Source organism: Oncorhynchus keta, chromosome 29, assembly GCF_023373465.1.
Source record: "Oncorhynchus keta strain PuntledgeMale-10-30-2019 chromosome 29, Oket_V2, whole genome shotgun sequence".
Classification (NCBI taxonomy): domain Eukaryota; kingdom Metazoa; phylum Chordata; class Actinopteri; order Salmoniformes; family Salmonidae; genus Oncorhynchus; species Oncorhynchus keta.
The window spans coordinates 43411818-43439379 of NC_068449.1; the positions used below are offsets into that span (position 1 = coordinate 43411818).

A 27562-nucleotide genomic window follows, 5' to 3' on the forward strand; every position below is an offset into this window, starting at 1 on the left:
TTGTATACAATAGAAATACTTTTAATTTGATGTTTTATCACAGGCATCAACGTTAACAAGAATAAAAAATAAAAAAAGCAGGTTTGTATTCTCTCTCAATTTTATCGCTCACTCACGCGCATCCCCATACATACCTAATGGACACAAAGGGGGAAAAATGACAAGAGATTCTGCTGGATTAAAATCAGTTATCAACCCTAGTAGACATCCTACTCCTCTGCGTACAATAGTGCACGCACACACGCTTCAACTGAGGTTCTCTTGATGTCTGTAGTCACCTCTACCTGGACAATGCGGAGATCCTGAGAAAGAGAAAAGGAAGGAGGGTTTATTGTGAGAAAGTAGTGAACAGATGGGAGTCCAAAGTAAATGTCCAGTGGACAAAGAAGAACGCATGTGTACTAAATTTAATTCCTCCCATTCTATATTTGAGTATTTTAGAAGACGTTCTTATCCCAAGCGATTTAACTTGCTCGAGGGCACGTCAACAGATTGTCCCCCTAGTCGGCTCAGGGATTCAAACCAGGTACCTTTAGGTTACTGGCCCAACGCTCTTAACCACAGGCTAACTGCAGCCCTAGGTCACTCTGAAGTGTGTGACAGATTGGAAATTCCACCTCTGACTGGGATGCGAACTCACAACCCTCAGCACCTTAACACAATGTACTCAAAAAGCGCCAAGGCATCGTGCATGTGAACTTGTTTACCATCCATGCTTTTCAAATCATTGAAGGGGAGCTAGGAACAGCACACTTCAGGGAGAATTTAAATTGGGCCAAGGACACGAGAGACTGTACTCACTGTAACTTCTCCTGCAGCAGCTCCAGCCTCTGTCGGTCGACGTAGCGCGAGAAGAGAGAGAGCAGGTTGGGAGGGGTGAAGAGAGGAGGGGACAGGGACGAGGAGGGCACGTTGAGCAGCTCCCTGGTCACAGAGAACACCAACTCTGTCCTGCGAGAGCGAAGGAAAGCAAGAGGCGAAAGGACACAGACAAGGTGGAGAGTTAGACTGCAACCACAATAAACAGTGTTTTCAACATCAAACAAAATATGTATAGTTTTGTCGTTGCGGTGTGTGTTTCCAGAACCTGCCACTAGGTGGAGACATCGACCATGCATCACTAGCCATTACTGGTACCTTATTTCATTAGCTTCTGATGGAAACAATACTAGGTAATATTGATGAATGTAAACATCTAACAGCCATTCTAAATGTTGCCAATCACAAAACACACCTTTTTCTGACTAGTAAGAGGCGGGCTGTGCTCACCATCGATTGTCATCCATGAGTTGACAGGTGGGGTTTGAGCTCTGCATTCGCTCTCCTTCACTCAGGATCAGGTAAAGCAGTGTCACACCAAACTGGGAGGATGGGAGAGAAAAAGAAAGAGATGGTAGAAAAGGAGAGACAGGGACAGGAAAAGTGAGCCCACTGACTTCATAACATCAATGCCATCATGGCCTTATCTATCGCCATTGAACCTGAACCAATATCACTGCTGGACAGAGGAAGGTAAGGTGCACTATTTTGCATCATTCTAACAGCAGGCCAGTGCAGGTACCTTATTTTGTAACACTCTGGACAGTTGACCCTCGCTGCCTTGCAGCTCCTGCAGCAAATCTGTGAGGGAGGCGCTAGATAGGGATGAGATCACTACGGCAATTGGCTCCACCAACCAGCACAGCACCTGGGGGAGAGCAATTATAGACCACTTATGAGCATTAAATTGTATGCATGTGTGTGCGTGCGTCTCTGTGTGTGTGTGTGGGCTTGAGTATCTCATAGAGAACATAGTTTTTTTTGCAATAAAGACCTGACGCTAACCAACTTTGTGTGTACGTGTGCCTCTCTACCTGGTCCTGTTTGTCTTTCTTGGCCAGGGCTGGCAGGTTCCGGGCAATCCCCATGACAACGGTGGCGGCCTGCAGCGGAGGCAGGAAAGGGATGAGCCTGGAGATGAGGCGCTTTCCCTTACGCACCGACATGATCAACAGACACTGCTCGTCACTCACTCTGCAGGATGTGGGGACAGATGGAGGAGAAGAGGCGAGTGAGTCTGCAGTGAACATTAGTGACGGGGGGAAGCAAAGCTTTTCAGGGACAATTAGGGTTTCCGCCAAATAGCTCCGGGGGGGGGGTCATGACTACTTGAAAGTTAAACATTGAACATTAGTGACAGCCGGTTGGCTGAGGGGAGCGGTGAAACAGGAGGGTATGGGGAGGTCATGTTCACCCCTTCCTCTCCTCCCTCCCCCTAATTCCAAATCGTTCCCTAGCCCCTTCACCCTAGGCACTCATGTTGATCTGAGAGGGTGGGATCGGTATAAGCAATAGTCATTTCCACCATATTTCTTCCACCTATCATAAGCCTTCAGATCTACACAAGTGGCTCGGGAGGGGAGCTCGGAGCCCATTTGGAATTCAGGGACCCATGTTCCACTCCTCTCCCTCCCTCCCTCACCCAGGCGCCGACGTTAACGACGGCCCGCTGCCAGTAAAAAATAAATAAATGTGTGTCGGCCCAGTGGATCTCATCAACTCCTCGTCATATTTCTGCGTTCCAGTTCAACATTTACATGCTCTTTCGCAGTCTACTGTCGAAAACCACGCGCAAAATGATTGACCGTTCATTCAAGGACCACCACACACCCGCAAGTCACAACTGCTTGAGCAGAATATGAGTTGATGCCGTCACACAGCACACGCGGGCTGTCCAGAGCAAAAAGAAGCGCTCGTCAATCCACTCGCTGCGCTTGATTTATTTTAAGAAAAGTGATTTACAAAAAGTAAACCTTCAATAGTGAACCTACTTGCTGGCTACTGTTGATAGACTTGAAAAAAGAAAGCTACAAAAACACACCTAGCATTCATCTTGACCGACCTACTGGAGCCAGATATCTATGTTCTGGGACTCATTCTTATAAAGGGGAAGCGGCCTGAAAATGTACAAAAAAAATATTCTCTCAAAATGACATACTTTAGAAACAACAATTATTGCAACTAATACAATGTAATAACTCACATTGCCTAAATTATATTATACAGCTTTTTCAAACCATAATAACAATATGTAGCTGAATATAGAGAGAAAGCATGCCAACCTATAGGCCTTGCAGGATCTTAATGCATTTGAACTATCCCAAGTCTGGGGCCAACAGATTTTTGGCCGACTGGGCCAGTGACCAAAAAAAGGTTACCGTTGGACCTTGCTCACCTTGTCGTCCCAGTCCTTCCCCTTGAGGGAGCTGTAGCGTGTGGGTCTTGTCCTCTCCCCCTCTACCTCACTTACCCCATCCTCTCCTCTCCATCCCTCCATCTCACCTGTCGTCCCACTCCTTCTCCTTGAGGGAGCTGTAGAGCTGCAGCGTGTGGGTTTTGTGCTGCTCCAGCAGGGCCTCCCTCTGCTCCTCCGGCGTCTGCATGAAGCGCTTCTCAAAGTCCTGCACCTCCAGCAGCAGACTGTACATCTGATGGAGAAAGAGAGAGGGGGAGGGAATTAGTGTTCGGGTCCCCAGTGTGCCAAGCTCTCACGGGTGTTTTATCGGGATGCGTGGTAATAGTGCAGAGTTTCATAGATAATGAGTAGATAGTAGTAAATGGTTACAAATGTGAAAAAATAGAATAAATGAATAAAGATATTGAACAATATATATGCTCCCAATAATTGAATAGGCAACACCAACGTTTAGGCACATAGTTACTGCTAGCTACGCAAGAAGGCACCAACACAAGAGATAATGGACTGTATACCGATATAATACATGTTAAGAGTGAGAGCACTGCAGAGTTCAAAACAGGAAGGAAGGATTTTAAAAATCAAGGTAATACAAATGAATGCAACCACAGAGCTGCAGAGACAACAAAGTAATCCTCCCCCTTCGTTCTCTTTACCTTCTCCACAGTGTAGAGGATCTGCCGTCTCTTATTCCACACCTGTTTCTCTCTCTTCTCCTGCGTGGGATAGAGGGAGCGGTTAGAGGAGTAGAATACTGTACTACCGCAGTGTTTCCCAAACGGGGGGTAGGCAGGCAGTCCCCGGGGGTTTGTGGGACATGTTTCCAAAATGTGCAAAAAAATAAATATTGGTGAATATATATATATATATAAATATATTTCAATCTTAATAGACAGGAAAACATTTACTGAGGTCACTAGGGTGAAATCTCCAGTTTATTTTATATTTATAGGACTACTTTTTTTCAAACTTTAGTTTCGGTGTGCATTGCTCGGTCTCCATGGCCTCTGTCCGCCTGTTTATCCTCTGCTCACGCCCAAGTGCACGTGACCCTCTGCTCCCCACTAGTGGCTCACCATTTCAGCTAGCAGCTAGCTTCGAGTAGAAACCAGCTATGGATTCATGGCTGAATCGCACCGTTTCAAGCAGCAGTAGCAGCACTAGCGCCAGCTCAAGTGAACCCGTGGAAAAAATAAAGAAAGATCAAAGTAACAAAGTCAATTTCATGAACAGCATGTCCTCTTCGCGTTTCACCTCCTGGAAAGTCGAGAGAAACTAAAGAAAGTGACAAGCGTCAACCAAAGCATTGAAGGCTTCATATGCTATGTCGCTACTTGTGGCCAAGTCAAAAAAAGCCATTCACTATAGCTGAGGAGTTCATTTTGCCTGCTGCTGCTGAAACTATGACTGATAAGACAGCAGCTGATGCACTGAAGACTGTACCATTGTCAAAGAACACGGTGTGCTGTACAATCGATGACATGGGCGTTGATATTATTGATCCAAGTGGTGGGAAAGTTCCATTTCAGTTCATTTGAGCTGAACGTCCGTTTTTAAACACAGTTGATTGCATTTTATGCGATACTGAGACACATTCGGTCCAGTGAGAAGCTTAACGGGGAGAACGACAGGTCAAGCAAGATATGTTTCACGTTATTGACAGCTTTTTCCTCAGAACACAATCTGGATGGGGAATCCTGTGTTCGCGTGTGCACGGATGGTGCGGCATCGATGACTGGGAGAATGAAAGGATCAATTGCCCACAAAGTAAACCCGGACGTTGAATGGAATCACTATCATTCAGATGGAGGCATTGGTCAGCAAGAAATGAGTCCCGAGTTCCATTATGTTTGTTTTTTTAAAGGCAGTGAAAGTGATTCACTCTATCCAGTCCAGGCCTCCGAATCACCAACTTGTTTTGAAAGGCTCTGTGATGAGTGGGACTGAGTTCCAGCAGCTACTGCTTCACACCGACATCCATTGGTTACCCAGAGGGAAAACGCCTCCTCTTTTTTGAGCTGCGGGCCGAAGTGATTTTCTGTCTGAGCACTCGCACACCCACTGTACTACCATACCCAGTACCACTGTACTACCATACCTACTAAAATAAAACCGTTATTATGGGTAAGTTTGATGGGGTAAACTTTGGGTCATGATAGGGGCTGCACCAAATGTTATTTTGAGGGGGCTATTAGACCCCTCCCCTTACTACATTTCCTAGACTACAGATTAACACACACACACACACACACTATAAGGTTTAATATTGTTCCACAGTTCTTTTTTAGTCTCTATAAGAAACGCTCTGAGAGATGTGTGTTATTGCAGTCAAAATAGGGTGTCTGTGAGAAAGCGCCTCAAGGTCAAAAGAGATTCATAGACACAGAACTCTGCAGGGGAGTGAAAGAGATAAGACTAGTCTGACATACCACTATAAAGCAACTTGGGGAGTGGAAAATTACTGCTGAGCCCTTAGAAAACACTGGAACTAGTGTCTCTCCTGCAAGTTTGTAAAACTGAATATGCATGGGCTTGGTCTCATGAGTAGAAGGTATTGACCTAGGTAGTTACATCACTAGGGTTTCACTGCAAGCATATTAAAAGCAACTTGGACTTTTCCTATTTTGCAGAACTCCGGAGACACATCAGCTGGGTGTTTGATCTTTGACTTCTGTCGAGAGCTATATTTTGATAAAAATTGTTATGATTTATAAGTGCACATTTAGATTATTTCTTAAGTAAATAACGGAGCCCAGAAAAAAGGAACAAACAAGTTCCTGAAAATTATTAATGTTGTCCTGTCTCCATATCAATGCAGGAAGGATAGACCAAACAACTGACAGTAACATCTGGAGGAGCGAGACAAAAGCAATATAATAATAACAGAGCATGATAAGGAACGGGGAACATACGTCAGAGAAAAACAGTAGGAGATAGAATGGCAGGACTCATGAGACACAGGAGTCTGGAGAGATTGTGGTGTGTGTAGTACGTACCTCGTCATCAGTGCGACTAGACACCACCGTGTCAATCATCTTCCTGGGGTTGTTGACGCTGGACACAGTTAGCTTACCCAGCGAGCCTGCAAACTGCACTGTGGGGGGTAGATCTTGGTAAAAATAGTATTGGTTCTCATTTTAATACTTGTTTGAGCTTGCCTGGTGCGTAGGAACCAGCGCAATAGTCCCCAAAGTGCAAACCCTGCCCATTTGGTACACCAGGTAGTGTGCCAAACATTATTTGAACTCAGGTCTGGATTTCATAATTGATCATGTATCATCCTAGTTTTATAATAATCATTCATGCGTTACCTGGTCTGTAGGTGTGTTCCAGCTTGGCCACCTGGGGGGTGATGAGTTTGGTGGTGTGCTCCTTCCTCACGCCGTCTCTGTCTCGCTCCTGCCGCTTCTCCAACTTCTCAAAGTAATTCTGCCAGGCAACACAACATTGGCATCCATTTATTTACATATTTCTGCATCTAATCCACCATAAACAGGGACAACTACTGAAAATAAAAGTTTCCTAATCATATAAAAATGTATCAGGATAATTCAATTAAAAGGTGGAGCTCTGACAACAAAGGTCAAAGGACAGCAAGACCTATCAGTCCCTAGAAGCAGGTGAACAGGGATTAGATTGAGGTAGACCGCCAAGTGGAACTAATAAAGGATCTGAAGGACAGGACTGGAACAGCTGTTTCCCTGGTAGACATTATGATCTTGTTTATGACATGCTCCCTCCTTATCCCATTCTGAATTGGTCTGTCTTGCCTGGTAACGATCAGATAGAAACAACGTAAGGACTCGTGTAAGCTCAATAAATTAAATTTCTATTTCATCTCATTCTAGGTTGGTCAGTAGGACAGAAGGTGATGGATAGTTCAGATATAAACATTGTGTAAAGCCAACATGCATCTTTGCAAGAGGTTGCGTCAGGCTTATAACTGACATTTCTATCTGCTTGTTCAGAACGTCACGCCCTCCAGCACATAACCCTGCACTGACCTGGGTCATGTTTATTAGGGAACGCCGTAGCAAAACATTGTGCAGCGGAAAATGACGAGTGTTAATTGGACCAAGTCCAGGTAGCCATTCCCCATTTCAATCCATTTTCTTGCGCAGTTAAATAGCGCTTGGCACACTGCCTGGTGTACCAAATGGGCAGTGTTTGCAGTTTGGAGACTATTGCATTGGTTCCTTTGCACCTAGTGAATACAATCCGGGGTAATGTTCATTAGGGTACGCAGAAGAAAAAAACGTTTAAAGATTTTGCACCAGAAAACAAAAAAACAGGCGTTTCTTTTAGGACCAACTACTGACTCCCTATTTCAGTCAATTTTGTTCCGTTTGGTACCTAATGAACAGGGCCATGGCTTTTTCCATTGACTTGACGGTACTGACCTGGTAGTAGTAGTCATCCAGGTAGGGATCAGTGCTCTGCAGCTGCATCATCTGGATCTTGGCCACCCACTCCTTCTCCCTCTGGCTCATCAAGTTACTGTAGGGGTCCCTGCTCCGCCAGTCCCCAACACGCCCGCCACGCTCACTGCGGAGAAAGACGATAGGGGAGGCAAAGTGAGAAAGAGGCTCCAAAGCTGCTTCAGATGCAGGTTAGCTGAACGTAAAAGCATTCACAATTCAAGGAAATTCGTGAGGCAGTTTATGGCAACAGCACTGTGGATAGATATGGAGGAGACATGCGGATGCTGGGACAACTCAAATGATTTATACACACACATTTCAATCTACATACCCTCTACTCTGCATCCTCTGGGTGAGCATGCGGCGGTGCTGGGGGTGCAGGTGCGTGGTGTTGTGCCGGATGATGGGACAAGGGACGTGGTTGTGGTTGGGAGGGGGCCCGCCGGGACGGGGACCCATCCTGTGGGGAGGGGGCTGGCCGAAGAAGGGCCTGAAGCCTCCGCCACCAGGCAGCAACGGGGGACCCTGACAGCCCCTGGGGAAGCCAGCAACCTGAGAGGGGGAGAAGGAAAGAAAAAATATATATATATATTTTAGAGGAAAGGAAGGGAGGCTAGCATTGAATGTGTGTCGTGGAAATTTAAGGACTCGAACTCAATGTAAATGAATCCATTTTTATTATCGTCACGTCCAGAGAAGTTCAATCCAAGCTTGATGAACATTCTGAAAAGGAGGGGTTCCCTTTCAGTCCTTATATACTTCTCCACAAACAAGTTATATAAGCATGATTTACATTACTGATTATTAACGTTGGTTCCTGCATGTGACTGACGAGGCTCCTCTCAAAGTTAGGACCTTGAAACTGAGAAGGATCCCAGAGCAACGTTCTGGGAGTACTGCCAATTGGTCTGAGGTGGTGGTCACAGTCACCTGCACGAACCAAGAGAGTGAGAGGTGTGTACTATTCAAGGATGTCTTCAGACAAAATGTTCCCTCGTGTGTTTATGCGAACACCCATTCCACATAATAGTATGTATAGACGTTCATAGGTATGTTGCACATGTGAATCATTTTTGTTCATAGGGAGTGAGCATGCGGTGTATTCCCTACGCACCAATCAGAAGCAAAAGGTCTGAAACAGGGAGGGACTAAATTATCTTAGATTTTTATTTATTTTTAAACAATACGTTTATTGATTTTTTTAACAAGAGTTAAATAAGCAGAAATATTACATGGGAAAAAATAACAGCAAAAACCACATCAAAAGTTAACAGCAATACAAACTAAATACATTCTGAAACATTAAGACAAAACAGAAGTGTTACAGAAGCATAAAACAACCAAAATTACATTTTACAGCAGTCTGATCTAATGGGATAGAACATATTTGGGACACATTTCAGATGAAACACAGCGCAACAAGCCAACCGGATCTCTCTCTCACCACCACCACCCCACATGCACACAAAGCATAGAACACTACCCAGAGTTCCCTTCATTACCCAATACGTTGCAACACTTTTTGGTACGGTGTACACTTACGAAAGAATACACCCCAGGTGGCCAAATTTGTGTGTGAAGACGGCTCAAGGCGAGTGCATTCAGGTGTGCGGATGAGAACACAGGTGAGCGTTGTGTCCAGTGACGATTTGTAGCGTGTAATCTTGGTGGGACAAACTCAAAAAAATGTTTTTAGATGCATACCAGCATATCCACTACACAACACATTCAATGGACTATGTTGACAGACGGTGTCCAAAACTGATAAAACCTACGTCAGGTGTTCGACAGCTTTATAACTGTTACACCTGGCTATCAGTGGAGCCTTGTCTTGCAGCGAAACAGTTGGTTCAGTCTCATTTACTTTCTTTAAAATAAAACATAGCTGATATGGCTGAATTGCTTAAAACATATGTGGTTTCTAATGACAATTGAGATGAACAAACTGTGGCATAAGGTGACGACGAGCGAAGAGGCAATCCGTAATTTCGATTAATACAAATGAGCGAGCTAGGACGGACATAGTCGATTATAACCATTTGTTCAGAAACGTATAGCAACAGAATTCAGAACATGGACATTTCTTACAATATTCTCCCTGTACACCAAGTCAGAACCACAGGATAAAGGAGGCATAGAAGCAGACAATGAAAGTATTTACAATATTCAATGACATTTATCTGAAACAGGCTCAGGGCTACATGTGCCCCAGCAAGTCAGAACAGTAGGCTAAATTATGAGGGGGAAAAGGGACCAAATTATTAGGGTGAGGCACATGGGCTACTAACATACACTTAGTATTACTTTCTTAACTACAGTACACATATCTCCCTGGCATATTATATAATTTATGCAGCAGCATACAATACATTTTTGGACTTACCTTGTTGTTGTTCGGTGCTCACTTGAACTGGAAGGTGGCGCGGCGGTCCTTGGTGGGCAAATTTTGTCACCAAAGTCTGGCATTCTCTGGATTCATGGTGCTTTCGAGACAACTGAGAACTCGGAAAAAAACAAGGTTGAATCGTGACGTTAGTGATCTTCAGGTCGGAGCTCTAGAAAGAGGCCGAGTTCCCGACTTGGAATTCTGAGTTGGATGACCGCTCAAAATGTATTTTCCCAGTCGGAGGTCGTTTTCTCCCCAGAGTTCCCAGTTGTCGTTAACTCACTGAAGTCAGATTGTTCCCAGTTCCGAGTTTCCAGTTGTTTTGAAAGCGGCAGAAGTCATGTTGAATTGACAGCATGGCCAATGTTGAATGTTTATCCTTTGAAGGTTGGAAAAGAGACCCTTAAACCCAGACTTTGACCACACATCCACTCCACTGAATAGCAGGCTAATGATTGCTTTGCAATGCTTGCAGTTAGCCACTGATTCCTCACAAGCCACTCATTGTTGAATTTGGATTTCCAACTTGTTGTGTAATGTTTATGTCCAATGGCCGTTGAGCACCGATACGTTTTATCTACAATTTCTCTTCATATGACAAGGATTGAAAAGGACTTGACAGTAGATTGTCGACTTGATTCATGATGACTGCTAGCTTGCTAGCTAAGATTTTGAAAGTATGTTGTTGACATGATCAGTCCAATCAAAGCTACTGTATGTAGATATAACGTAATTTTATCTGTGGCCAATGACCTTGAACCTTCTTGGATGGGCACTTCTAATGTAACTCTATGGCAGCACCCAAGCGCCTTGAATTTTCGAGCTCTCCCCATAGATTTTGTAGTAGTGTCCCCATGAGTGACAGAACACTGAGCCAATCACAGAGCAACTAGAGAACATTACCAACCCCTATGCTCCGTATTTTCCGATGGCTGCCCCACCACAGCAAGCACCAAGTTATGCTGAAACACCTGCATTTTGGTGTTGCCTTACTCAAGAAAGCAAAAAAAGAGACCATGTTTGTACGCAGCTTTATTAACTCGATTACTTTTTATAAAAATATATTTTTTTACATTGTTTGTAAACTGATATGTGACACATATTAATGCCAAAATAACATGCTAAACTCTGCCCCACCTGACCTGAAAGACAGGTTGCCACTGGTTGAGTCTCACCTGAGAGTTGAGCATCTGGGCGCGTTGGATCTGGGACAGAACGGGGCCCACGCCGGCCGGGAACGGAGGACGACACAGAGGAGAGTTCTATCAGAGAGAGAGAACCCAACTCAGAACCAACACTGACCTGGAAACTGCATCTGCAGTGAGCTAACCAAGCTAGCTGCTATGGAATAATTCATATTTTGTGTTTATATATCCACCCTCACGGAAGTAACTGACCATGAGAAGTCAACACTCATTCAACAATTGGTCAAAAACACCACAACAGACCAACAAAATAAAAACACTTTACATTCCACAACTTCACATGTCCCACCTAATAAAGTAAGGGAAGGCCGGAGAGGTAGGACTCACAGCGATGTTTAAGAGGGTGTTGGGAGAGATGCGCTCAGGGAAGGAAGGGGAGTAGCGGTGTTGGTGGTGGACCGGGGCTCGCACATGAATGGCGGTGGGGTGGTGGATCTGCAACACACACAGGAGAGAGAGCGAGAGGGTTTCAATAAAACTCATAGCCTATAACTGTACACAGAGAGAGGGTTAACAACCAGCTTTGCAACAGATAGGAAGAGAGTAGAGGCAGAAACAGGAGGATAACACCAAGCAGTTACTAATAGTCAAATAGAGTGGTTTCAAACTCCAGGCCCGTGGGCTAACGTAGTGACTCTGGGGCCAGATGTGGCCCATGAACTGGAAGTTTGAACAGTAGTTACTATGAACCGTAGTTACTTCTGCAGAATAATGCCATGTTATACAAAACTACACTGACAAGGGCATACACAGTTCACAAGAAATAGCCAAAATTACACAAATAACTATTTAAAATATAAGTGGGAGGGCAGAATTCTCCCACTGACCTGCTGATGATGATGATGATTCATAGCATGACTCATCGGCTGCTTGGGCGGAGTCCCGATAGGCACAGCCCTCACTGGTGGGCTACCAATCACGGGAGAGGACGAGCGAGGCGGGGGGGCCCTTTCCGACAAGTCCCGCCCGTCCTCGCTCATCATTGGCGGAGGCCGATTGGGCAGCCCCACTTCTTTGATGATAGACATAAGTGGACTGTCCTGGAAAGAAGAAACGGAGTTTAACTTTTCGATCAATAAAGTCTACAATCAATAATTAATACAAGTCATTCAGAGGGCAAATGCGCCAGCTACAGTGGGGCAAAAAAGTATTTAGTCAGCCACCAATTGTGCATGTTCTCCCACTTAAAAAGATGAGAGGCCTGTAATTTTCATCGTAGGTACACTTCAACTATGACAGACAAAATGAGGGGAATTTAATTGCAAATTATGGTGGAAAATAAGTATTTGGTCACCTACAAACAAGCAAGATTCCTGGCTCTCACAGACCTGTAACTTCTTTAAGAGGTTCCTCTGTCCTCCTCTCCTTACCTGTATTAATGGCACCTGTTTGAACTTGTTATCAGTATAAAATACACCTGTCCACAACCTCAAATAGTCACACTCCAAACTCCACTATGGCTTAGACCAAAGAGCTGTCAAAGGACACCAGAAACAAAACTGTAGACCTGCACCAGGCTGGGAAGACTCTGCAATAGGTAAGCAGCTTGGTTTGAAGAAATCAACTGTGGGAGCAATTATTAGGAAATGGAAGACATACAAGACCACTGATAATCTCCCTCGATCACAAGATCTCACCCCGTGGGGTCAAAATGATCACAAGAATGGTGAGCAAAAATCCCAGAACCACACGGGGGGACCAAGTGAATGACCTGCAGAGAGCTGGGACCAAAGTAACAAAGCCTACCATCAGTAACATACTACGCCGCCAGGGACTCAAATCCTGCAGTGCCAGAAGTATACCCCTGCTTAAGCCAGTACATGTCCAGGCCCGTCTGAAGTTTGCTGGAGAGCATTTGGATGATTCAGAAGAAGATTGGGAGAATGTCATATGGTCAGATGAAACCAAAATAGAACTTTTTGGTAAACTCAACTCGCCGTGTTTGGAGGACAAACAATGCTGAGTTGCATCCAAAGAACACCATACCTACTGTGAAGCATGGGGGTGGAAACATCATGCTTTGGGGCTTTGGGGACCAGGACGACTGATCTGTGTAAAGGAGAGAATGAGTGGGGCCATGTATCGTGAGATTTTGAGTGAAAACCTCCTTCGATCAGCAAGGGCATTTAAGATGAAACGTGGCTGGGTCTTTCAGCATGACAATGATTCCAAACACACCGCCCGGGCAACAAAGGAGTGGCTTCGTAAGAAGCATTTCAAGGTCCTGGAGTTGCCTAGCCAGTCTCCAGATCTCAACCCCATAGAAAATCTTTGGAGGGAGTTGAAAGTCTGTGTTGCCCAGCAACAGCCCCAAAACATCACTGCTCTAGAGGAGATCTGCATGGAGGAATGGGCCAAAATACCAGCAACAGTGTGTGAAAACTTTGAAGAATTACAGAAAACGACTGACCTCTGTCATTGCCAACAAAGGGTATATAACAAAGTATTGAGAACATTTTGTTATTGACCAAATACTTATTTTCCACCATAATTTGCAAATAAATTCCCCTCATTTTGTCTGTCATAGTTGAAGTGTACCTACGATGAAAATTACAGGCCTCTCATCTTTTTAAGTGGGAGAACTTGCACAATTGGTGGCTGACTAAATACTTTTTTTGCCCCACTGTATGTTGATTTTCATGTAATGTACTGGGCCACATTCAGCAAGGCACAACGTTACAACTTAACCGAAAAGCAGTGTTCTTATTTGCCAAATTCAGGAAGTACATCCCCCGTTACAGCCCGTTTCAAAGCAGGCAGGTGTCTTACCTCCATTTGAGTGATTAGTCCAGGGGTGATGCTCACAGGCCCAAATCCCAAGTTGTTCTCCCAGATATTGTGAGAGTTCATCTGAAAGAAAGAGGCAGAGGAAGAGAAAGAGTGTCAGAAGGCACCGCTCCCCTAGTGATGAATAATAATCGTCCCTCATTGAACGAGCTGAGCTACAGAATACTAGATCAGTGGTTCTCAAACCTCTCCTTGGCGACCCCCAGACATTTTAAAATGATGTTGTAGCTCTGAACCAGCTCACGTTATTCACCTAGTCAAGAGTTTGCTATTTAGTTGACAAGTTGAGTCAGGTGTGCCTAACTCTGGCATAGATCAAATACATGGAACGGCTAGGGGTACCCAGGAGGGGTTTGAACCACTGCACAAGATGCAATGTCTGCAACATTACTACAGTATAACATACTAGACTGTCTCACCTGTTGCATGGGGGCCGCCCCTCGTCGTAGAAGGTGCTGATGCTGCTGGTAGCTAAGCAGGGAGAGGTGTGGTGGGCCGGGGGGTAGCCCAGACGGGGTCAGCTGGTGGTGGGGAGGGAGCTGGGAGGGGTGGTGATGCTGCTGGGGAATGGAAGGGGGAGGAGGGAGACCAGTGGACCGGTCATCAGGCCCGGCTGGACCCCCCACACTGGCGATGGCCGGGTCCGCCCCGAGAATCAACATGGCTAGGGACTCTGCTAGGTCGCCTCCCCCCCTCTCCTCCAGGCCCGGAGAGGGCATCGAAGAGAGGGAGTGATGTGGTGGTGGGAGGGAAGACGGATGGGGGACGCGACTGGCGGGAGGAGGAAGGTGAACAGTGGAGGCGTTTCCTCCTCCCATACCCCCCATCCCTAGTGCCCCTAGCCCTAAACCTCCGAGTCCATCGTTCTTTTGTTCTTCGAGCTCGGCTAGCCGCTTGTGCTCCTCCTGCCAGTCATCGTCTGTAGGAGGTAATACATCATTCCATTATCACAGGTGTCATCCATCCAAGTAATAAAGACTGACTGACAAATGGGGATATTAACTGTGAATGTTAACATTAGCGATGAGGCCGATATTTATAATTAACCTACGGTCCCAGTGTGTTTCTGCTTTTAGGCAATTCCTTTGTCATTGGCTAATTTGGCACGACAGAGATTTTACCATGACCACAGCATTGAAGCTAGCTAAAGCAGAAAGAGACTTGAATACCCTGCGTGTATTGTATGCAGAAAAGGCTTGGATATAGTGTGTGCAGTGCAGATTTGCATAGTGTAAATTATGCTTTTGTGGAATGTACTACGTGCTGTAGCCTATTGCCTGTTCCTGAGTAGTTTATGAAGAAAATGTGAAACAATGCATCCGTTTGATGCTTTCCATTCAAGTCATGTATAGCTGTACTTTATATGGCCTAAAATAAGTTCATATGGGCAAATTATGTATGTATGTATGTATGTATGTATGTATGTATGTATAGTAAAACATAGCATATTTTGATCAGTCATGAAAATACAACCGTTCATGCAGGAAAACAATTCTGGTCAAACGATGACATTTGGACGTTTCAATTTTTCAAAAGACACAATTATAGAAATGGAGACATCGTGATTTTAGAGATAATGTAACAGCTGATGTTTAAGGGGACTACAACAGTCAATTTGTTACTGGGCTCTCACCATCAGGTTTTTCACATTATTCAAATTTAATAAAGTCACATTCACAATTCGACTGCCCACCATGTATTAATTGACATTAAAAAGGAGATACACATTGGGTCTAACAATAAATCTAGGACAAAAAATTCCATGACCTGATATATATTTTTTAAAGCCCACTAGACGACTCATTTGTCGTCATTCTAAACGTCATGAATAATGGAAAGGAAAATACTGTTGGGTGTTGCGCAATAGCCTACACAATTGTGCAGTGGACTAGGTGTCCAATCCGACGCACAGAATCGTATGAAAACACCCAGCAGCCGTTTAGTGCCAATCGCGCACACATGGGCGCGGACGAAAGAGTCGCCGACAAAGGAGCTCGCTTCTGCTGGCGAGAATACAAAAACGTTGCAGAGGTGCTTCAGTAGATGGTAACGCCTTCTGTGCCTTTGGCATTCAGAACAAGAAGGGTTTGTGGTTGGCTCAGTCTTTCATGCTCTTAGTATGCCACCAAACGACATGCTATAGCTAAGCCAACCATGTGTCTCAAAACAGTAGAACTGACCCCATTTAGTCTACTTTTTGGTCGATAGGCTGTTGGTCAACCAGGATTTTTTGTAGTCGAGCATTCTAAAATATACAGTACCAGTCAAAAGTTTGGACACTTACTCATTCAAGGGGTTTCCCCCCCTTTACCATTTTCTACATTGTAGAATAGTAAAGCCATCAAAATTACAAAATAACACATATGTAATCATGTTGTAACCAACAAACAAAAAAAAACAGCTAAACAAAACATGTTTATATTTGAGATTCTTCAAAGTAGCCACTCTTTGCCTCGATGAAAGCTTTGCATACTCCTGGCATTCTCTCAACAAGCTTCACCTGGAATGCTTTTCCAACAGTCTTGAAGGAGTTCTCACATATGCTGAGCACTTGTTGGCTGCTTTCCCTTCACTCTGCGGTCCAACTCATCCCAAACCATCTCAATTGGGTTGAGGTCAGGTGATTATGGAGGCCAGGTCATCTCATGCAGCACTCCATCACTCTCCTCCTTGGCCAAATAGCCCTTACACAGCCTGGAAGTGTGTTGGTCATTGTCCCGTTGAAAAACAAATAATGTTCGTGTTTCTTGGCCCAAGGTGTCTTTAGTAGTGGTTTCTTTTCAGCAATTCGGCCATGAAGGCCTGTTTCACGCAGTCTCATATGAACAGTTGATGTTGAGATGTGCCTGTTACTTCAACTCTGAAGCATTTATTTGGCTGTTAACTCTAATGACCTTATCCTCTGCAGCAGAGGTAACTCTGGGTGTTCCTTTCCTGTGGTGGTCCTCATGAGAGACAGTTTCCTCATAGCGTTTGATGCTTTTTGAGACTGCAGTTCTTGACATTTTCCAGATTGACTGACCTTCATGTCTCAAAGTAATGATGGACTGTCATTTCTCTTTGCTTATTTGAGCAGTTCTTGCCATAATATGGACTTGGTGTTCTACCAAATAGGGCTTTCTCTGTATACCCCCACCTTGTCACAACACAACTGATTGGCTCAAACGCATTGAGGAAAGAACATCCACAACTTAACTTTTAACAAGGCACACCTGTTAATTTAAATTAATTCCAGGTAACTACCTCATGCAGCTGGTTGAGAGAATGCCTAGTGTGCAAAGCTGTCATCAAGGCAAAAGTTGGCTACTTTGAAGTATCTCAAATATATTTTGATTTGTTGGAACACTTTTGGTTACTACATAATTCCATAAATCTAAATCAAATGTATTTGTCAAATATACGTGTTTAGCAGATGTTATTGCAGGTGTAGTGAAATGCTTGTTTCTAGCTCCAACAGTGCAGTAATATCTAAATTTCACAACACACACAAATCTAAAGTAAAGGAATTAAGAATATAGAAATAGTTGGGCGAGCAATGTTAAATACAGTAGAATAGGTTAGACCAGGGGTGCCCAGACCCTCTTCCTAATGAGGTCTACTTTTTATCGTGGATTAAACTGAAATTGCAACCAATCACGGCCGGTTGTGATACAGACAACCTAACTAAGAAATACATTTGACGATAGAATTCTCCCTCCACCCTCCTTGTAGGCAAGTCTATTTTCCAGCTACCTGCTAATAGGCATAATGGCATTGTACAACATGACTGTGTTTGAAATAGTATTTTCCAGTAAGCAACCATTTGTTTACCTTCATTAAAAAACTTTGTTCCAATATTTCTGTAATTCAGTGATTATTCCCATAGTAATTTGTTATGGATCCATAAGTAATTAAATATAGGCATTTTGAAAGAGTATTTTTTACCATTATTTTATTAACGAAAGCATTAAGATATCATTCTTAGTTACATTGTTTTAGTTTGAACGTGCAGACTGGCACTAACAGAATAGAACAGCAGGAACGTTTCCCTAGTCAGCACCACTAATAGTGCAATGCCCCTAAAATGTGTTGCTCTGTGCTACCCAGTGTGGAGGGGTGGGGTCCCCCCATGGGCTAGGTCCGTCTTCTGTGTGTAACTCTGCGGCCCATCCTTTGCCCCCTCCCCTTGAACCTCGCTCGCTTTCAGAGGATACAGCTGGAGTACTACAAGGTAATCCCATTGTACGCCACTCGGGAGTCATGACCAACATGCAGTTGAAGTCAGAAGTTGACATACACCTTAGCCAAATACATTTAAAATCAGTTTTTCAAATTCCTGACATTTAATCCTAGTTAAAATTCCCTGTCTTAGGTCAGTTAGGATCACCAATTTATTTTAAGAATGTGAAATGTCAGAATAATAATAATAATAATAATAATAATAATAGAGAGAATGATTTATTTCAGCTTTTATTTCTTTCATCACATTCCCAGTGGGTGAGAAGTTTACATACCCTCAATTAGTATTTGGTAGCATTGCCTTTAAATTGTTTCATTTGGGTCAAACATTTCAGGTAGCCTTCCACAAGCTTCCCATAATAAGTTGGGTGAATTGTGGGCCATTCCTCCTGACGGAGCTGGTGTAACTGAGTCAGGTTTGGAGGCCTCCTTGCTCACACACACTTTTTCAGTTCTGCCCACAGATTTTCTATGGGTTTGAGGTCAGGGCTTTGTGATGGCCACTCCAATACCTTGACATTGTTATCCTTAAGCCATTTTGCCACAACTTTGGAAGTATGCTTGGGGTCATTGTCCATTTGGAAGACCCATTAGCAACCAAGCTTTAACTTCCTGACTGATGTCTTAAGATGTTGCTTCAATATATCCACAGAGATCATACGTTTCCTGTAGTTCTTGACCAGGTTTGCACACACTGCAGCAGGGATTTTGGCCCACTCCTTCATACAGACCTTCTCCAGATCCTTCAGATTTCGGGGCTGTCGCTGGGCAATACGGACTTTCAGCTCCCTCCAAAGATTTTCTATTGGGTTCAGGTCTGGAGACTGGCTAGGCCACTCCAGGATCTTGAGATGCTTCTTACGGAGCCACTCAGTTGCCCTGGCTGTGTGTTTCGGGTCGTTGTCATGCTGGAAGACCAAGCCACAACCCATCTTCAATGCTCTTACTGAGGGAAGGAGGTTGTTGGCCAAGATCTCACGATACATGGCCCCATCCATCCTCCCCTCAATACGGTGCAGTCATCCTGTCCCCTTTACAGAAAAGCATCCCCAAAGAATTATGTTTCCACCTCCATGCTTCACGGTTGGGATGATGTTCTTGGGGTTGTACTCATCCTTCTTCCTCCAAACACGGCGAGTGGAGTTTAGACCAAAAAGCTATATTTGTGTCTCATCAGACCACACACCTTCTCCCATTCCTCCTCTGGATCATCCAGATGGTCATTGGCAAACTTCAGACGGGCCTGGACATGCGCTGGCTTGAGCAGGGGGACCTTGCGTGAGCTGCAGGATTTTAATCCATGACGGCGTAGTGTGTTACTAATGGTTTTCTTTAAGACTGTGGTCCCAGCTCTCTTCAGGTCATTGACCAGGTCCTGCCGTGTAGTTCTGAGCTGATCCCTCACCTTCCTCATGACCCCACAAGTGATTGAGGCCCCACAATGATTGAGATCTTGCTTCTTCCATTTTCTAATAATTGGAGCTGTTGCCCAGAAGCTGCTTGCCTATTGTCCTGATGATTGACCATCATCTTGAACTTCTTCCATTTTCTAATAATTGAGTGGATAACAGCCAAAGAAAACAGCTGTGAGAGCTGCCTTTGGTAGGTGATCAAATACTTACATGCAAGCTGCTTTAGCAGTCTCTCACAGTTGAAGTGTACCTATGATAAAAGAATCCCATCCCAAAATCTTGTTCTCCCCACTGCAGGTCTACAATTTAACCCACACCACGCTGATGTCCTTACACAGCTCTCTGGTCTTGGCCATTGTGGAGAGGTTAGAGTCTGCAGTGTGTGGACAGGTGTCTTTGTTTTATACAGGTAACAAGTTCAAACAGGTGGAGTTAATACAGGTAATGAGTGGATAACAGGAGGACTGGAAGTCCAGGAAGTCCTGGAACCCATCAGTCCAGGACCCAGTTGCACAGGGCGGGGACAGACCCAGGGCCTCGAGCTTAATGATGAGCTTGGAGGGTACTATGGCATTGAATGCTGAGCTTTCGTCAATGAACAGCATTCTTACATGGGTATTCCTCTTGTCTAGATGGGATAGGGCAGTGTGATTGCGTCGTCTGTGGCTTTATTAGGGCGGTAAGCAACTTGATGTGGATCTAGGGTGGAAGGTAAGGTGGATGTGATATGATCCTTGACTAGCCTCTCAAAGCACTTCATGATGACAGGAGTGAGTGCTACGGGACGGTAATAATTTAGTTCAGTTACTTTTGCTTTCTTGGGTATAGGAACAATGGTGGCCAACTTGAAGCAGACTGGGATAAGGAGATTGAATATGTCCGTAAACACTCCAGCCAGGTGGTCTGCGCATGCTCTGAGGACGCGGCTAGGGATGTCGTCTGGGCCGGATGCCTTGCGAGGGTTAACACGCTTAAAAGTGGTACTCACGTCTGCCACGGAGAAGGAGCCCACAGTCCATGGTAGCGGGCCGCATCGGTGGCAGTGTGTTATCGTCAAAGCAGGCGAAGAAAGGAAGACTGTGTCCACAACGTGGCTGGTTTTCCCTTTGTAGTTGGTGAAAATCTGTCGACCCTGCCACATACATCTCGTGTCTGAGCCATTGAATTGTGACTCAACTTCGTCTCTTCACTCACATGTCGCTTGTTTGATTGCCTACGGCGGGAATAACTATGCTGTTTGTATTCGGCCATATTCTCAGTCACCTTGCCATGTATAAATGTGATGGTTCGCACGAATGCTGCCATCTATCCATGGTTTCTGGTTAGGGTAGGTTTTAATAGTCACAGTGGGTACAACATCTCCTATACACTTTCTGATGAACTCAGTCACGTGTCTGTGTATTTGTCAATGTTATTCTCGGAGGCTACACTTCATATTCCCAGTCCACGTGATCAAAACAATTTTGAAGTGTGGATTCCGATTGGTCAGACCAGCGTTGAATAGTCAATAGCAGTCAGCATTTGATTGTGAGGTATTCTTGGCCGGGAGAACAAAAGGACTTGAGTTCCTGTATGTTGTTATCACAATCACACCATGAGTAGTTAATCATGAAACATATAAACCCGTCCTCCTTCCCGGAGCAATATTTATACCTGTCTGCACGATGAACTGACAACGCAACTGGCTGTAGGACTCAGACAGTATATCCCGAGAGAGCCATGTTTCCGTGAAACAAAGGATGTTACCATCCTTGATGTCACTCTGGAAGGAAATCCTCGCCCTGAGCTCGTTAACTTCATTATCCAGAGACTGAACATTAGTGAGTAATATACTTGGAAGCGGTGGTCGGTGTGCACGCATCCTGAGCCGGACTAGAAGTCCACTCCGAGTACCTCTCCTCCACAGGCAGTGTTTTGGGTCAGCCTCTGGAATCATTTCAATTGCCCGTTGGGGTGTGAACAAAGGATCCGATTAGAGAAATTCCTGGTCGTAATGCTGGTGAGTTACAGCCACACTGATAACCAGATGTTCTTCACAGCTGTATGTAATAGCACAAAACAATTCTGGCCTAATAATGTAAGAAATGACAAAAAAACTAAATACTGCAAAGTTACCTAAGAGCTAGAAGCACGGCAGCCCTATGTCGGCGCCATTTTAACATCTGTTATGTCATAGTTTTGATGTATTCGCTATTATTCTACAATGTAAAAATAAAATTAAAACCCTTGAATGAGTAGGTGTCCAAACTTTTGACTGGTACTGTATATCTTTTTTTATGGCACGAGACACCGGTCTGATTCACACCTGTCTCAGTGGACAAATGTATTTCGGAAGCCGTGGGGATGGCACACCAGTACCACCATTTGTAGATTTTCCATGAATTCCCATAATTCTAATCTACAATGTTTGTTTGGTTACGGTAATATATGTTAATGCATTCAATATATTTTTATTGCAATCTTTTACCATTCTCATTGTAGGAGTGGTCACATTGTTTTGCAGACTGCACAATCTAGGCTACACTTGTGAGGAACAAGTTGGTTTGTTTCATTCCATTTAGGAGTTGTTAATGTATACATTGTCATTTGTTTGTAGCGCTCCTGTCAATGTTCAGTAAGGACTCGCACCTGATCATTCATAGAAGTAGGCCCAGGCATAAATGTAGGCCTATAAATGTGCCCATTTGGAGATCTGATAACATTTCTGATTCTTAACTCACCACCACTGTTGAAGTTCAAAGCAATTTTCTTTTCACTTCAAACAGCAAGTAAACAGTCTGTTTTTACATCCATTGAGAATGACAATAGTTCCCCAGCTCTCTCCTTTTGATAGCCACTCAGCATGAAAGGGGGAATAAAATGTCATGCTCTGATCTGGTGGAAATCATAAAATAGGCCTACCTGATTACTTCTTATCCCCTGCACAAAACAGCCTACAGCTATGTCTGTCTGGAGCAGGAAAGTGAGGGTACAGAATATTTTATGCATTGTTGCATGTTTGCTTATGCCAGCTTCAAGAGACCCAAGTTATTAATAGTTGATACAATGTTTCAAGTTCGTGGCAGACAGGCCATACCTAACCATTGGGATGTATAGAATATTCTCTACCTGCTGGCTGCAATGTTTTGATTTGTTGGCTCTTGTAGGATATTTTTACATAGTTTGCAACGGCTCGGGAATTTACTTTTAGAATTTTGATTTACCACATAATGACTGAGATATGAAGACTTTATTATAAATTAAACTGTTCCACGAAAATGTGCATTTAAAAATCATAACTGGCACGCAGATCGGTAGAAATGGTAAGATAAATTGGCACTCCAAATGGAATTGGCTGCCGATGCCTGGTGTAGCCTATTAGGAGCATAACAGCAGAATCCGCGAAGGCCAGGCGCAGCGGGAGGGAGAGAGAGTCGGGAACAGGTTTGCTTCCTTTGCGTATCTAAATGATTTAATCAGCGTGCTCAAAACATCAGACAAGCTCAGTAGCCTACACACAGTTGATTTCATCGATTGGTCGAAAGAACAGAAATTTGTTTTAGTTGAGACAGTCCTACAAAACAGAAAACATTACAGTGCGTGAACTTTCTATTCTTTATGGGACCGTTTCTCAAAAGCAGCTTCAGCCTAGGCGAAACAGCTTTCGAGAACACATGGGGGTGGGGGGGTCTCAGATGCTCCATGTGAACCACAATCCTGACGCTTTGTTTTAACGTAATCCTTGCTTACCCTTTAAGGAACCGTTGGAACTTAACTTTAGTACCAGCGAGAAATAATCTTTCAAATGCAAAAGCTACACTTACTGTAAGCGGTTTAGCAAAGTTGCATCCGGCTGTAAAACAGCCTCCTGCCGAGGTACCAAACATCCTCTCACCTTGCGCTTGCATTTTCATTTTTCCGGTCAGAAGCAGGTGTTACTCAAACCACAGCTGGGCGCAACTTTGCTAAACTGCATACAGAAAGTGCATCTTTTGTATTTTACATTTTCCCCCCCCCATGTTCATTTGAAAGTTACGCTTCAAATGTTTCCAAAACTGTAAAGTGTGCGAGTTGTATTTGCGATTATACAGAGGGCATTTCCCACAAGGCTAAAGGGGCCATCCAATGGCCCAAGTTTATTATTTTAGATTTGTCCATTTTATTTTTTTATTCAGTTTAGTTTGTTAGTTTTCAGGCCCGGTTTGCTAGTATTTATTTAATTTTAGTTGTGTAAAATAGTTTAATGCGTTTTGTCAGTCAGTTGGTGAAAGACGGGCAAGTGACTCACCGATGGCCCCATCTCCGAAGGTGTCGTCATTAAACTGGTCAATCTCATCTTCTTCTTCTACCAGCCCCTCCTCCTTCTCCAGGGTACAATCTTCATCAAGGGACTAGAGGGAGAGAGAACAGAGAGAGATGAGAGAGAGTAAGGAGGGAGGGATGAAAGAGAGATGAGAGAGAGTAAGGATGAGAGAGAGTAAGGAGGGAGGGAGGGAGGGATGAGAGAGAGTAAGGAGGGAGGGATGAGAGAGAGTAAGGAGGGAGGGATGAGAGAGAGTAAGGAGGGAGGGATGAGAGAGAGTAAGGAGGGAGGGATGAGAGAGAGTAAGGAGGGAGGGATGAGAGAGAGTAAGGAGGGAGGGATGAGAGAGAGTAAGGAGGGAGGGATGAGAGAGAGTAAGGAGGGAGGGATGAGAGAGAGTAAGGAGGGAGGGATGAGAGAGAGTAAGGAGGGAGGGATGAGAGGGATAGGAGAAAGAAGGTATGAGAGAGATATGGAAGGATGACAGAAAGGAGCTATGGGGCAGAAAGAGAAGCAACAAGAGATATATTGATTGTTGTTGAAGGGAGGGGAGGTGATGAGGTCAAGAAATTTAAAGATTTAAGAACTAAGTCTAGAATGTTGTTTTTCCTCATGCAAAATGTTGTTTTTCAACAAATGTCAAAAATCATTTTTTAGATAATTATAGTCGAGGCAGGTTTCTTAGCAAGCTCCTCAAGCAAAAATGATTGACTTCATCCGCAGATGAGGCTCTGGGTACAATAGGAACGAAATGACAGATTTCCCTCAATTTGATAGCGAATTATTAGAACCCTATATATATTATATTGTGAGTATTTCGTGAACCCACGTGGATGGGGGAGGTCAATGCTGCCAGCTAGTTACCTCTGCAACTAGATTGATTGGTGCCGCTAGTTTTGAAGTAACTAGCCCAAAGATATAACCTTACTGTTAAGACATTAACGTCTATGAAAATGTTAACGTTAGTTTAGAAGACAAATCGGAGAAGAACAGTCCAGCATTTCACAGGCAGAGTGATCCAAATCACCTTGGCTTTATCAATCGACTCACTTGTCAACAATACACTGTATTTCCATTTCAAAGAAAATTAGCATAGCAATTATACTTCTGAATCTTATAATGCACTGTCAAACATGAGCCACCTATCTAGCGACTTAGCTAGCCATCTTATCAACTATCAAGACAATGTTTCCCAGACAAAATAGCGAACCAGAAAAGCAAGCTAACGTTAGCAGTGGAAGGCTGCGCAAACTAGCTAGTTAGGTTACATCACACGGGATCCACGTCGATAGTATCGAACTTATTAGGAACATTTCCTAATAAAAATCCAGCATTCTTTAGTACTTTTCTTTTAAGGTAAAATCTTGAGCCCGACAGCCATGTCCATACTCCGTTCACTGGACACCCAGGCCGGTGACAGTGGGGGACAAGGTGTCGGGGACAATTAGCCAGGGAAAGCTTGGTAGGCCGCACGGAGGAATTTTGTCAACGGAGTCGATAAGTAAAAGGCAATATCCTCCAGAAAATGGCCACACTTCAACTCGTCTTGAGGGAACGCTAGCTAAAATGTGTAGAGAAATTGCCAGAGGTACTCTAAACACTGCTCACCTGAAAACGGAACATGTATCTTCAATCCGTGAAAGGTACAATTCACCCAAGTGTCTCTGGTGGAAGGCGGCGCGCAAATTACGCAGCATTGGGGTTCGCGTGATCGCGGCCAAGTCTATGTGCACGAGTACGCACACGGGGAGAGACTGCGACGCACGATTTATCACAACGTTTAAGTGCATGCAATGTATTATTATTATATGTGACTAGGTGCAAGGTAAGGTCCATTGACATACATTTGAATCTTGCCTTCAAAGTAACCTGAAACACTATTGTGCACGCACAGTACTCTACAGTAAAGCTAATGCAGACATGAAAACCCACATAGTCCTGAGCAGGGTTCTTATGACAATTTTCAATGTGGTTTCCTCAGCCTGATGAACCCTTCCATGGTCGTCCCTCCCTCTCACCTCTTACCTTAGCAACAATCAGTCCATTGCATAAGTCTATGTGAATAATCAATCTGTCACAGTCGCAGACTAGCCACCACATCTTCAAAAAGTAGTGAAGAGGCAGCCTCTTGTGTCTGTGTATGTCTATACAGTTCTTGACAGACCAAAATCAGTGTTGATACTCATTTTCGGTGCAGGTAATGTTCACATTTAGGTGCTGGAGCGCCACAATACCTTTGAGCAAATATTCTATAAGAGGAACAGGAGCTCAAGCAGTGGAAAATTTGAGGTCCTGGTTCTCAGCTCTGGTGAGCTCCCCAAGTCAAGCACTGTATGTGTGTGTGTGTGTGTGTGTGTGTGTGTGTGTGTGTGTGTGTGTGTGTGTGTGTGTGTGTGTGTGTGTGTGTGTGTGTGTGTGTGTGCGTGTGTGTGTGTGTGTGTCCTTGCCTGCGTGTGCGTAGGGTTTATATATGCAACAGTGTGTTATGAACATGACTATATGCATGTAAATCTTGATGGAGCAAACACATTTTTTTTTAGATGCCTGCAAAGCCAATACACAGCGCTAAACAATACATTAATTGCACTATAACAGCGACAAGCGGTGCCCACAAACTGTTAGGGCCTTCATAAAGCTGTCCCAACAGCAGAGCTTTCTTTCCAGCAAAATGGAGTGAATCCTTACCACTGCTACACCTGGCTATCAGCGGAGCCTTGTCTGGCAGCGAAACAATTCATTCAGCCTCATTTACAACCTTTAAAAAAAAACATAGCTGATATGGCTGACCATATCTCCCTGGCATATTGCATCATTTTTGCAGCAGCAGCATATAAGACATTTTTGGACTCACCTTGTTGTGCGGCAGTCCTCCGTTGGCTAATTTTTTCATCAAAGAAAAAGATTTAGAATTCTGGATGACCGTTCAAAACACATTTTCCCAGTCTGACTTCTGGTTAGCCACACTTCCAAACAATTCATTGTTGAATTTGCACATTTCCAAAATGTTGCGTAATGTTTGTGTCCAAAGGATGATTTTATTTACCTTTATTTAAGGCAAGTCAGAATTAAGAACAAATTCTTATTTTCAATGACAGCCTAGGAACAGTGGGTTAACTGCCTGTTCAGGGGCAGAACGACAGATTCGTACCTTGTCAGCTCGGGGATTTGAACTTGCAACCTTCCGGTTACTAGTCCAACGCTCTAACCACTAGGGTACCCTGCCGCCCCAATGAACACCGATACATTTTATCTATATTTTATCTTCATATGACAAGGATTAAAAAGGACTTGCCAGTAGACTTGATTCATGAGTCATGCTGATGACTGCTAGTTGAGATTGTGAAAGTATGATGTTGACATCATCAGTCCAATCAAAGCTACTGTACATATAACGAGATTTGATGTCACTTCTGTGGCCAATGACCTTGATCCTTCTTGGAGGGGCACTTCTAATCTAAGTATATGGCAGGACACCACCGGAGGGCTCACATTCCTAATGTCTCCCCTTACTAAAGGCGGGTAACGTAGTGTCCCATGAGTGACAAAACATTGAGTTAATCACAGTGCAATACTCCTATTTTCTGCTGGCCTGCCCCAACACCACAGATAGCACTGA

General features: G+C 44.1%; 1 protein-coding gene across 1 annotated transcript; it reads right to left on the reverse strand.

Annotated features, from left to right (window-relative positions):
* LOC118362927 (protein PAT1 homolog 1-like) lies at nt 1-25701 on the reverse strand. Its single transcript, XM_035743660.2, has 18 exons — nt 25555-25701; nt 23932-24034; nt 14454-14953; nt 14017-14097; nt 12075-12287; nt 11575-11682; nt 11218-11304; nt 7988-8208; nt 7636-7780; nt 6547-6664; nt 6232-6329; nt 3892-3951; nt 3322-3467; nt 1854-2013; nt 1562-1687; nt 1270-1361; nt 802-951; nt 1-302 (listed from the first exon to the last, which is right to left on the reverse strand). Exons 1-18 carry the CDS (start codon nt 25567-25569, stop codon nt 281-283), a joined length of 2445 nt encoding a protein of 814 aa, XP_035599553.1. The 5' UTR covers nt 25570-25701; the 3' UTR covers nt 1-280.
* Nucleotides 25702-27562: the final 1861 nt, after the last annotated feature.

Bases quoted from the DNA above. Each gene is read 5' to 3' on its own strand.
- LOC118362927 (XM_035743660.2), bottom strand. The intron at 6,665-7,635 runs GTCAGTACCGTC...GTTGCCTGGCAG, and splicing joins TGGATGACTACTACTACCAG to AATTACTTTGAGAAGTTGGA. The intron at 3,468-3,891 runs GTAAAGAGAACG...TTTCTCCATCAG, and splicing joins TCCTCTACACTGTGGAGAAG to ATGTACAGTCTGCTGCTGGA.